Genomic DNA, 12,800 nt, shown 5'->3' on the forward strand with positions numbered 1-12,800 from the left:
AGGGATACGTGTGACAGGAGGGGCAGTGAGAGGGATACGTGTGACAGGAGGGGCAGTGAGAGGGATACGTGTGACAGGAGGGGCAGTTGGAGGGCTACGTGGGACAGGAGGGGCAAGTGGAGGGATACGTGTGACAGGAGAGGCAAGTGGGGGGATACGTGTGACAGGAGGGGCAGTTGGAGGCCTACGTGGGACAGGTGATATTTGTGTGACAGGAGGAGCTGTTGGAGGGATTCATGTGGTATTAATAGTATCTGTAGCGCCCTCCACTGATTATTTTAGGAAGCTACAACTCCCAGAAAAACGTGTGACCCGTTTGTCGCAGGGACATATGGGAGGTGCGGTTGTCTCCAATTTCAGGCTTTCTCAGCTGCTACAAAACTACAACTCCCAGCATGCAGTGCAAGCAGGTCCCTGCCGGGATGTACAGCCCTCAGCGCAGAGCTCCGCCGGCGACTACAGCTCCATCCAGGACGCAACGCTATTTATCAGTCACACTTACTGACGTGTCTCCTCCCTGACGCCAGATGTCGCTCCTCCTGCTCCTCTAGCCTTATGGCGCTCTAGCTCCGCTCCTCCACCTCGCTGGTGTCACACATTTCCTGGATACAGTCAGCGCTGGAAACCCCGGAAACGGAGCGAGCAGACGCCAGCGTCATAACGGGGGACCCCGCATGGTGACCTGAGGACGGACAGGGGTCTCCGGGTGTAGAGTCGGGGAGCAGCACGTCGTCCCGGACACGTCACATCTGGCGCCACGTCAGTGTGTGTTCACCGTAGACACGTCATCTGCCGGCTGGTCATGTGACTGCTTGTGCCCTGCAGGGCTGCCCCACCACCAGGGGGCGCCGCCTACCTCAGCCACAGACCTGTGCACCAACCACTGCCTCGGAGGGACTTGGACCAACTCCGCTGTCTGGAGGATTTTTCAACTTTCAAAAAAAATTCCAAATTTTACAAAAATTTTCCTTTTTTTTCTTGCAACTCAATTAAACCCAATTAAGATAAATCATATTTTTGCAATTATCCTTCTTTCTCTGCCCCCGTCGGGTGTTTTTGGGTTTCCGTTTGCTCCCCAATTGTTTTTCTCTTTATTATTTAGACAGAATTTATTCTAGCAATCAAACCTAATTTTCAGCTAATTTCCGCCATTTCTCTATTTGCCCGTCTGTGGGGCATTTTTCCATTTTTTTTATTTTCTTAAATCCAAACTGCCTCCTAGAAGTAAAAAAAAATTAATTTATTTTTGGATTTCCCAATTGCATATTTTTTTGTATTTCCTGAGGATTTATTTTTGTAATTTTGAATATGCTTAAAAAAATAATAATAAACTAATTGTGACTCTGCTCTTTGCTATTTGGCTCTTTATCCCCTGTTGGGTATTTTTTTTACGTTACCTAAAAATAGTGACTTGCATTTGTAAAAAAAAAACAAACATTTTTTCCAATTTGATTTCTTCAAAGACAATGCATTGCTGCCGTGGCAGTTTTTTGGGGGTCTGATCTTTTTCCTTTTAACCCCCTTGCCGCTATCAAGCCAATAATAAGCTGTCCGGGCCGGTTCTGATTCTACCCGGCGCTGACGAGATCAATATTGCTATTTCGGACTCCTCCTCCCCATACAATTGTGCCATTTTTTTTGCAGTGTGTGTTTTATTCTTAGTCATTTTTTTTCAGTAAACTTTTTTTTTTTGGTCTGAAAATCTAAAAAAAATATAAATATATTTGAAATCTCTATTATAAATAATTGCTGTATCTAGATATATTTTTGGTAATGGACATGGCGGCTTCTAATTGGGGACTGATCATGAACATTGTGAACAGCATTGTGGGAGTGAGCGTGCTGACCATGCCCTTCTGCTTCAAGCAGGTGAGTGTACGGCGCGGCCTGGGGTCGTATCTGCGTAGAACATGTTCCCATTATCTGCTTGCTGTCAGTGAATAGGAACACATCTGTCCTGCTCACACAGCGGCTCTGGACAGCACTGTATAACCCCTTAAGTTACCTCTGGGATCCTAAGATTAGTGGGGGCACAGAGCTGCTCCCCTTTTTTTTTTTTTTTTTTTACCATTTTCCTTGCACCGCAACGCCTCTCCTGGTTGTGCAGGGAACTGTAGCCAACTCATTCTTTAAATAGAGCAGCGGCGCCCAGGAACACTATGAGGAGACCTCTTATGTCTCAGGATCAGAGGACTGAAGTCTTGGCAAATCCTAACAATGTATCATCTCTTACTGACACCATTAACCGTCCATTCATGACCACGTGTTGCAAGATTTCAATTTGTGGGATTAAAGATCGCACCCCTCTGTTTATTTTCTATAGAGCATCTAATACAGTGGTACCCAACCTGTGGCATGCTGGGAGTTGTAGTCTTGGTAGAGAGCAATAGGTTGGTGATCAATGACCTAATGAGTGATCTTGATCTCCATGGACATGATCTCCCCAATGAACCACTGTGGGATCCGCTGTGATCAGCTGATAGTCAGGCAATGATGGCCGTGCCCTGTGATGACACTAATGCCCCTACGTCTTTTCTTACAGTGTGGCTTTGTGCTGGGCACCCTACTCCTCATGTTGTGTTGCTGGATGACCCATCAGTCCTGCATGTTCCTTGTGAAGACAGCCAGTATGAGCAAGCGGCGGACCTATGCGGGTCTCGGTAAGAACCAGCACAAGCTGCGACCATCACTACTATTGACCCCCACCACCACATTAGACCCCCAAGTCTAAAGCCCAGTATAGATGGGTCTTTGCATTCAGACCGACATTTGCCTCCCTTTATACAGACCGTCCTGAGATTATTTTTCCTCTGTCACCTCTGCATGATTTCTGCTCCTGCAATAAGTATGGGATGAAGACATATCCTGTCCGGCCAGACGTCTCCTTTTCAGGAGGGGATTTTCCAATCTCGTATGAATGAACCATAACCACTTAATGATGAAACCTTCTCTTAATTTCCCCTATACCATGGCCCCTATTTTAACAGTTTTGGCCTACAACTCGTCTAAATGCCACAAAATGTGAGCTCAACTTATATTGGGCCGTTTAGAGATAAGCAAAAACATTATCAGGACCCTCATCTAGCCACCACTTCATTACACCATGGCAGCTGGACCAGTGCAAAAATTTTCCTTCAGCACTCGAATGGCAGGCGTCCTGGACCCCATGATGTCACTAGGGTTTAGTAATCGAAAGAGGCGCCCAGGATCCCGGCTGAGAATTTCCACAAAGCGGACGCCAAACCAATCTTATTACTCTTCTCTAATGCCCTTGTTGATATTTCCCCTTGCTGTTCTGTAAGGTTATAATTCTCCTCTTCTATTTTCTGCAGCATTTCACGCCTATGGAAAAGCAGGGAAGATGCTGGTGGAAACAAGGTGAGCAGAGATGATGTGTTACTTTCTATGGGTTGCACAGTTGCTTTGTGAAAATTCTACAACAATCAGCAGGGGAACCTGCCAGCAAGTGTTCAGTTTCCCTACAGCACCTCCAGAGGGAAAATGAGGTATTACAAAGAGCCTGTATAACTCAATGGTCTTGCTGTGCAATGTGCACACTTGGCAGTTTCTCCGGTGATGAGGCACAAGGCTGCGTGTATTAGCCCAGAATTTCCTAATAAGAACATAGATGATATGCTCTTACTCTTGTTCAGGTCTCACCTTGCTATCTTTTCTTTTTCACAGTATGATTGGACTCATGTTGGGGACCTGCATCGCGTTCTATGTTGTGATCGGAGACCTCGGTTCCACCTTCTTCGCCCGGTTGCTTGGACTGCAGGTAAATTGGGCCTTATCAGTTTAGTAATGCCCAGGACCATGCTGAGTGCATCAGATAAATGGTGACCACCGCACCGCTCCACTATCCCGAGCGATTTGTCACTAGGGCATCCACCAGGACTGTGACTCGGTGACACAAAATCTTGCTATTTTTCACTGCCATTTCTTAAAGTGATATGGCGGGCAGAAGCCATTTTCTAATATTTAACGTTGGGCTATTCATTATCTTTCTGCATTTGCTTTCTTTTTGTTTTTGCAGGCAACGGAAAGTTTTCGCATATTCCTTTTGTTTGCGGTTTCACTGTGCATCGTCCTTCCACTCAGCCTGCAACGCAACATGATGGCTTCCATCCAGTCTTTTAGTGCTATGGCACTTATGTTTTACACGGTTTTCATGTTTGTGGTATGTATTACTTGACTCTACTGAGAAAAAACTACTATAATACTGCCTCCTATGTACAAGAATATAATTACTATAATACTGCTCCTATGTACAAGAATATATCTACTATAATACTGCCCCTATATACAAGAATATAATTACTATAACACTGCCCCTCTGTACAAGAATATAACTACAATAATACTGCCTCCTACGTACAAGAATATAACTACAATAATACTGCCTCCTACGTACAAGAATATAACTACTATAATACTGCCCCCTATGTACAAGAATATAACTACTATAATACTGCCCCCTATGTACAAGAATATAACTACTATAATACTGCCCCTATGTACACGAATATAATTACTATAACACTGCCCCTATTTACAGGAATATAACTACTATAATACTGCCCCTATTTACAGGAATATAACTACTATAATACTGCCTCCTACGTACAAGAATATAATTACTATAATACTGCCTCCTACGTACAAGAATATAATTACTATAATACTGCCTCCTACGTACAAGAATATAACTACTATAATACTGCCTCCTACATACAAGAATATAACTACTATAATACTGCCTCCTACATACAAGAATATAACTACTATAATACTGCTCCTATGTACAAGAATATAACTACTATAATACTGCTCCTATGTACAAGAATATAACTACTATAATACTGCCTCCTGCATACAAGAATATAATTACTATAATACTGCCTCCTACGTACAAGAATATAATTACTATAATACTGCCTCCTACGTACAAGAATATAACTACTATAATACTGCCTCCTACATACAAGAATATAACTACTATAATACTGCTCCTATGTACAAGAATATAACTACTATAATACTGCTCCTATGTACAAGAATATAACTACTATAATACTGCCTCCTGCATACAAGAATATAATTACTATAATACTGCCTCCTACGTACAAGAATATAATTACTATAATACTGCCTCCTACGTACAAGAATATAATTACTATAATACTGCCCCCTATGTACAAGAATATAACTACTATAATACTGCCTCCTACATACAAGAATATAACTACTATAATACTGCTCCTATGTACAAGAATATAACTACTATAATACTGCCTCCTGCATACAAGAATATAACTACTATAATACTGCTCCTATGTACAAGAATATAACTACTATAATACTGCCCCTATGTACAAGAATATAACTACTATAATACTGCCCCTATGTACAAGAATATAACTACTATAGTACTGCCCCTATGTACACGAATATAATTATTATAACACTGCCCCTATGTACAGGAATATAACTACTATAATACTGCCTCCTACGTACAAGAATATAATTACTATAATACTGCCCCCTATGTACAAGAATATAACTACTATAATACTGCCTCCTACATACAAGAATATAACTACTATAATACTGCTCCTATGTACAAGAATATAACTACTATAATACTGCCTCCTGCATACAAGAATATAATTACTATAATACTGCCTCCTACGTACAAGAATATAATTACTATAATACTGCCTCCTACGTACAAGAATATAATTACTATAATACTGCCCCATATGTAGAAGAATATAACTACTATAATACTGCCCCTATGTACAAGAATATAACTACTATAATACTGCTCCTATGTACAAGAATATAACTACTATAATACTGCCCCTATGTACAAGAATATAACTACTATAATACTGCCCCCTATGTACAAAAATATAACTACTATAATACTGCCCCTATGTACAAGAATATAACTACTATAATACTGCTCCTATGTACAAGAATATAACTACTATAATACTGCCCCTATGTACAAGAATATAACTGCTGTAATACTGCCCCCTATTCACTAATATACATGTATATTCTGGCTGATGTGATCAGGAGTTGTGCATCTTTGCCTCCTGCTTTAGTATACCATCTGCGTTAGTCCTATCTATACCGCCATGGTGCGCAATGTGCTGACCCCAAGGGTTGATACTAATGATCCCATGACACTGCCAAGAATCGCTATTGGAAAACATAACGGGTGCAAATAAAATCAATATCAGAGGTCGTTATGATGAAGAATGGGTCCAAAGTTTAGTTTAACCTGCACCTTTCAATATCAGGACAAATATTTGAGGCTAAATATAGAAGATCGGTGTTTATAATGAGCCTGATGCTGGGATCACAGATGTTCCCATTCACCTGTGGTTACTGGTCAGATATCGTTACTGGGAAAGATAGGAGGGAGGCAAATATCCCATCGCGGTGTTACAGGCATTATTGCTATGGTGTGTTTTATGCTTGGCATCTAGCTGGAAAGGACTGCTTCCTGTTGTCTTTTTCAGCTGGATGACCGGCACAGTACATAGCAATCTAGTTCTGTGTGTCAGGAAGTTTTTTCTCTGCTCTTTTTGATGTATGGGTCTGTATTTTGAGTATTCCACTAGTGCAGTAATCTATTGGAAATTTACAGTATGGGGGGAGGGGGAGTACATTATTCTGATGTCTTTCTGCAGTCTCATCTCCTATCTCTCTGCGCACAGATTGTGCTCTCCTCTTTCAAGCATGGCCTGTTTGGTGGTGAGTGGACAAAGGAGGTCAGTTACGTCCGCTTCGAGGGTGTCTTCCGCTGCATTCCCATCTTTGGCATGTCCTTTGCCTGCCAATCGTAAGTAGCTTTGTTTTCCTGGATATGTATATATTATATATCTACCTCAATATTTCATGTGAGGGAACAGGTCGGACTAAAGCCATGATCACATTGGATCCAGGTCATGATGGAAGCCGTGCTGCTGTGCTAGATCCGTCATACAATGCATTCGAATGATACCCCTCTCACTTATTATGGGGTCTGTCAAGAATAATTATGGTGAACCCCCAACCTACGTCTATATAACATAGGACATGTGCTGAGTCACCTCATACGTACAGGTTTTGTAACCTGCATCACGCTACCCGGGTATATAAAGCTGCCCATACCCCCTAGATAGTTGAATATCCTGACCGCTCTTGCTCCTGACTCTCACCTATCATGTCATGGATGTGTGGAGCAAGGGAAGTGCACCAGCAGTCACCCGTCCCACATGAGAATGAAGGATTGGGCATGTTGATGATCAATATGCCTAATCTAGTTGTCGGTAGATTCTCCAATACACATCAGTCATCGGGTCTTTGGTCGAAGCGAGGAGCGTAATTTTATTAACAATATTACATACAAGTACAGGTAAGTGCATGACCCAGGTCACACATTGCTGGGAGTAGGGTCCCATCACACAATGTGTTATCTGATCCCATAAGCCCATGGATACTGTACATGGGACTGACCCATGGCGTGCATCATATGACTCTGGCAAGGGGCCACTAGGTCTAAATTAAACCATCTTCCCAACGCAGCCAGTTTTCATTTTTGTGCTTCTGTCTTCTTCTTCCAAGAGCCATAACTTTTTTTTGAGGAGGAGGTGCAGCGACTTAAAAATTGCACTTTTAGCGCCTTGGTGTTTTTTTGACACGTGCCACGTGTGGAGCAGAGTCTGCTTTTCAACCAGCTTTATATATGGCGATCGCAGCACGGATGTACAGGTACGTCCTTGTGCTCTAGGGGGGCTAAGAGTGGTGGCTTTGGTCACACTGTCTAGCTTTAGAAGACCTATTGCAGGTGACTGAATTCACTGTAGCCCGAACCTATTGGTGACGTCACACATCAGCTCACAGGCCAGAACAGTAAGACCCACGTTCCTGAAGCCAAGGCCATAAAGAGATTAGAAAGTTTTCCAGAGTGATAGCTTTATGGGGTCTCCCGGTGGCACCGCCGTGGGCGTGCTTCCCGTTTGGTGTCACCAAGATCGGATTTCACGGCCAGGCTTGTAGATCTCCATCCTGTTCCAGGGGCTTTGATTGTAAAAGGGATCAGGGCTTTACGATGGTGGGGTTGGTGGATGCCGTATGTCTCTCAGCACCTTCACTAAGTGTTCGCAATCCTGGAAGTCCCGCTGACAGCCCCCCACCACATGTACATGTACTGGCCGTCCTGCCCCCGCATATTCAGCACTTGATTTCTGATATTAGCCCAGCTGTGGTTGGACTCATTCCTCCATAGGTGGTAAGTCTGTGCCGAGGGCTCTGAGAAAATTGGCCGATAACTTTGGTGGTTCCCATCATAGGAGTTGTCACTCAGCTTTCTCATCTCCTGAATGGCAAATCTGCCTCTATCCCGGTAATGGGACATCACGGTAAGATTCCTCCTAAATGATCACTGGGGGGTCCCTGCTCGTTGTTATGGGGTAATCCCTTCTTCTCTTACTGCCAGTGACATTTTTTTTTTAAGCCGGGATCTGATAATCTAACAGCATATTGAGCAAAGGATACGCTTTTACGCAGCAATACCTCGTACAGCCTCTAAGATAAGGGGGCTGCTGAGTTTCTGACCACCACCAATCTAATGTTATTGATAGGCCATCACTTTTAAAGGGCTGGATAACATCTATATTAATCCTCTATAACGTACAGTCGCATCTCATGGGAATTATTACCCCTGCAGAGTCTGTAATCTTCGGTGCCGTATTGCTGCCCTGTCCGGGGTAGCTGCTCATTCCTCTGGCGTTCCATGCAGCCGTCATCTGTCAGCGCCTGCCCCAGCCCCTCGCATCCAGCGGCAGCTCGTACATTTTCTCACACGTTGATAATGAAATGTTAACATTGCACAGTCACTCCAAATCTCCGGAGAAGAAGAGGGAGCGAACGCGGAGCTACGGGGGAGTGATACTAGTAATGGGGGAGGGGGACACTGCTAGATCTGAGTTATAGGGGTTTCCAGCAACGTATGATGAAAATGCTTCGACTTTCTAATATGTGCTTCAATTGCTATTTTCAAGACCTGCTTCCCAGGTGAATGGGGACTTTTCTACATATAGGTGCATGTAAAATGTCGCAGTCCAGGCAGTGTGTTTCAAAGAGGATTGTCTATACTGGATAAACTGCAGCAAATGCTCAGCTCTTGGAAGTATTAGGTCTATAAGAGGTAAACCAGTAATATTTCCCTTCACTGGCTGCAAGTGGAGATATTAAAATTGGTAATAAATTTCAAAGCTAATTAAAAAGTTGCAGAACAAAAAATGGAACACCCCACTTAGATTTAAAAGGATAGGCTTGATCTAGGAGTAGAGAGAACTTAGTAGTAGTGTTTCCAAAATCTGATCTGCCTCTCTAATTTCCCTAATTTCTGTGCCTGTAAAAAACATAGAATTGAGCAAAAGGTTTCAAGGTGCTCTGGTCCGGTGTCCAGTCCAAACCTCCCGGGCAGCCAGATCAAGGCAGATTTCTTCTGCGTCTGGGATCATGGGTGCCACATGCTCTTACTAGGCCCTGCAACGCCATGACGTCGCAGACGCTAATGAGCGTAAGGCTTAGTGCCCACGATGCAGAAATTTTCCTGAGCATTTCTGCATCTCCTTGGCTGAAAAACGTATGTTGTATTTGCCATGCATTTTTCCAAGAATTGGTCATGTCCGTATTTTTTCTGCGAGTAAAATCGGCGCAGAGAAAATCCTGACCATGTGCACAGAACTTGCAGAATGTCATAGGAAGTCATAGGATGAGGTATGCAATGCGTTTCTGGAGCGTTTCCGCGCTGCAAAAACGCACCAAAAACGCATTGTGTGCACAGAGCCTACTGGGCACCAAGAATGCGGGACTCGGAATGGAAGAAGACTGCCTTGGAGGTTTGGACTGGACGCCGGATCATGGCTCAACTCTGAATTGTCATAGACATGAACTACCAATAATTCACCAACCAGACTAAAGCAGCACAAAGTGAAGGTAAAGGCGGGAGGGAAGGGACGAATGATCCTGTAGACAATGAGGAGTCCTAATCAGATCTTTCCATTTACGCATATAATCACCAACCGCAGAACAATTCCTTATCAGTCTAAGATATTGTCCTTTGGGAATCCCTCTTCTCACTGATTCGGGATGATAACTTTTCCAGGACAGAAGACTAGTTATTGAGGTTGGCTTGCGATGCAGAATAGTCTTCAAGTCTCCCATATCGGTCTTAACAATCGAGATATCCAAAAAGTTAATTCGTTCAGCTTGAATCTCACTTGTAAAATACAGACCAAGGTCATTTTGATTGAAGCGACTGACAAATCCCATAAATCTGGAATCAGACGAAAGGATCAGGACGTTGTCTATTTATCTTACCCATAGACTAATAGACTAGGTATATTGATCAATCTCGTTGGTAAAGTACACCAGCCAAGATAAGGAAATAGATCGATCTCCTCTTACACTAGATATTACTTTTATGGGATATATAGTTTATATAGCTTTTGGCATTAATATGGAAAGTCCAGTGTAAAATTTTTTGGGAAACTTTAACTAATCGCCTCCTATTTGTTTCCTGTAGACAAGTCCTTCCAACATACGACAGCCTGGACGAGCCCGCTGTCAAGACCATGAGCTCTATCTTTGCCTTGTCTTTGAATGTGGTGACTGGCTTCTACGTCCTGGTAAGATCATGTAGTGCGGAGTGATGTGCAGGCCTACGATGGTGCTGCCATGTCAGCCATACTCCTCAGCACAGCACACATGCACATGAGGTATAGCCTTTCATCAGTGCTGCTTTTAGCTGTAGCTATGTCCAGATGAAGGAAAATGACATGTCACAGCATACAAAGGGAGACACTAGGTGGGGAAGCCCTTAGATGTGATCCCTGTGATGTCATCAGAGAATACCTTATATGGGCCGACCTATAAGGACCTCTCCTCCAGTACTCACAACCCAGGAGGAGGTAAATGGAGTGCATATATAGACAAAGGAGCAGGAATGATGTCAACTGAATGAGAGTTTGGCAGGTTTAGCCAAGGGACTACTTTTCTGAGAGCTGTCACTGCTCTCAGGCTGCACTACAGGGAAAATATAATATTATATGGCACCCATTCAAATAAATGGCAGTACGTGATCACTGCACGCTCTCCTAGTGACCGATCATCAGGGGTGTCCCCACCTTCATTACTGGCTGTTATCTAGGGTATCCTATGGAACTCCTTAAATTTATGGGCTTCCCGTGCAGTGGCATATTTGCTCTAGTGATCATTAACAAATGGGCAAACATCTTCTCACTGATGTCACCATTTACCAGGACATAATTTTCATGCGTTTCTGAAATGACAACAGCACCCCCTTTAGTAAATATCGTGATACTGCAAGATCTACATGAAATGCTGGATTTATACTTCAGACTGAGAGATAAATGGACTTTTTCTTCTTCCCATCCACATATTAATGCCCTCTGCTCCCGTTCACAGGTTGGTTTCTTTGGCTATGTCAGTTTTACGGAAACCATTGCCGGTAATGTACTTGTGAACTTTCCCTCAAACCTGGTGACGGAGATGATCCGGGTGGGATTCATGATGTCCGTAGCTGTCGGGTTTCCTATGATGATCCTGCCTTGCAGACAAGCCCTGAACACATTGTTGTTCGAGCAGCAAGTGAGTACAAGAGACATCCCAAGATGTACCCAGCATTTCTAGGACCCCCGCCTAGCTTCTGAGCCCCATATGCTGATGCTAATTGGCCGCCAATTTTATGGACTTCAAGACTGCGGGCTGCCAATGTATCGCGATGACAGCTGGGGGCCTGCTGAAGACCACCCCACCCCATCGCCACCATGTTTTTCCTCCTTTAGAGCTCAACTATATGCTGAGCTTCACAGGAGACTGCCATTTTCACTCTATGAAAAAACAGTGGCCCACATTATAATAAACTCTCATTGAAAAACAGGTCCCAAATGCCCGACCCCAACGCAGTATGCCTACTCAAAAAGTAGTATGAAACTGGAGAATACTTGAGTAGCATGGCATAAAACCGATTTTATTGGTACAAAATAGTAAAAATCACATACAAAAAGTAATAGATCAAAGTGACGTATCAATAGGGACATAAGGTGCAGAGAACCGGGTACTGTGACATCCCATGATGACAAAGGAACCTGAATCAAATCCTCTCTGGTGAAAAAAGGTCAATGGTGTATATGTTTTATGATGATAGTAACAGCTATAATACCCCCCTGGATCAGGTCCACAATATTTGATCCAGTGGAAGTTCAAAAGTGCTCACCTGAGAAGGGGGTCCTAAGGACAGCGTGGGGCGTCACACAAATAGCAGTGGCCTCAACGCACGTTTCGCCTAACTGCACAAGGGCTTTCTCAGGAGGTGATCTTCTGGTTCCTTTGTCATTATGGGATGTCACAGTACCCTGTTCTCTGCACCTTATGTCCCTATTGATACGTCACTTTGATCTGTTATTTTTTGCATGTGATTTTTACTATTTTGTATATCGCCGTAATCATACTGACCTGAAGGAGCACGGTTCAGTAATTTTTACTGCATAGAAAACCCAAAAAACAATATCTGAATTGCATGTTTTTCACCACATTTAGATTTTTTTTCCCCGTTATTTATTATATGATATGGTAAAATGTAAAATAGAACTCGTTCCACAAAAAACATGCCTTCATACAGCTATGGCTACAGAAACCATACAAAAGTTATGTTTTTTTTGGAAGTAGAGGAGGGGAAAAAAAGAAAGCAGAAAAAAAAAAAATTGCCCTGT

At 43.1% G+C, this 12,800-nt stretch overlaps 1 protein-coding gene across 2 annotated transcripts in view; it reads left to right on the forward strand.

Annotated features, from left to right (window-relative positions):
• The first annotated feature begins 582 nt into the window (after positions 1-582).
• Positions 583-12,800, forward strand: part of SLC38A10 (solute carrier family 38 member 10) — a 34,729-nt gene continuing 22,511 nt past the window's right edge. The window contains exons 1-8 of one of the 2 annotated variants that reach the window (XM_073682574.1): positions 583-1,869; positions 2,543-2,660; positions 3,333-3,378; positions 3,685-3,778; positions 4,037-4,180; positions 6,732-6,856; positions 10,592-10,694; positions 11,494-11,676. In XM_073682574.1, the coding sequence (XP_073538675.1) occupies positions 1,774-1,869; positions 2,543-2,660; positions 3,333-3,378; positions 3,685-3,778; positions 4,037-4,180; positions 6,732-6,856; positions 10,592-10,694; positions 11,494-11,676 (909 nt within the window). In that variant the 5' untranslated portion in view covers positions 583-1,773. The remainder of the gene's footprint in view (positions 1,870-2,542; positions 2,661-3,332; positions 3,379-3,684; positions 3,779-4,036; positions 4,181-6,731; positions 6,857-10,591; positions 10,695-11,493; positions 11,677-12,800) is intronic. The other variant, XM_073682575.1, reaches the window with a different exon arrangement.

Source organism: Phyllobates terribilis, unplaced genomic scaffold (genome assembly GCF_046119375.1).
Source record: "Phyllobates terribilis strain yellow unplaced genomic scaffold, ASM4611937v1 Scaffold_5__5_contigs__length_657084704, whole genome shotgun sequence".
Lineage (NCBI taxonomy): Eukaryota > Metazoa > Chordata > Amphibia > Anura > Dendrobatidae > Phyllobates > Phyllobates terribilis.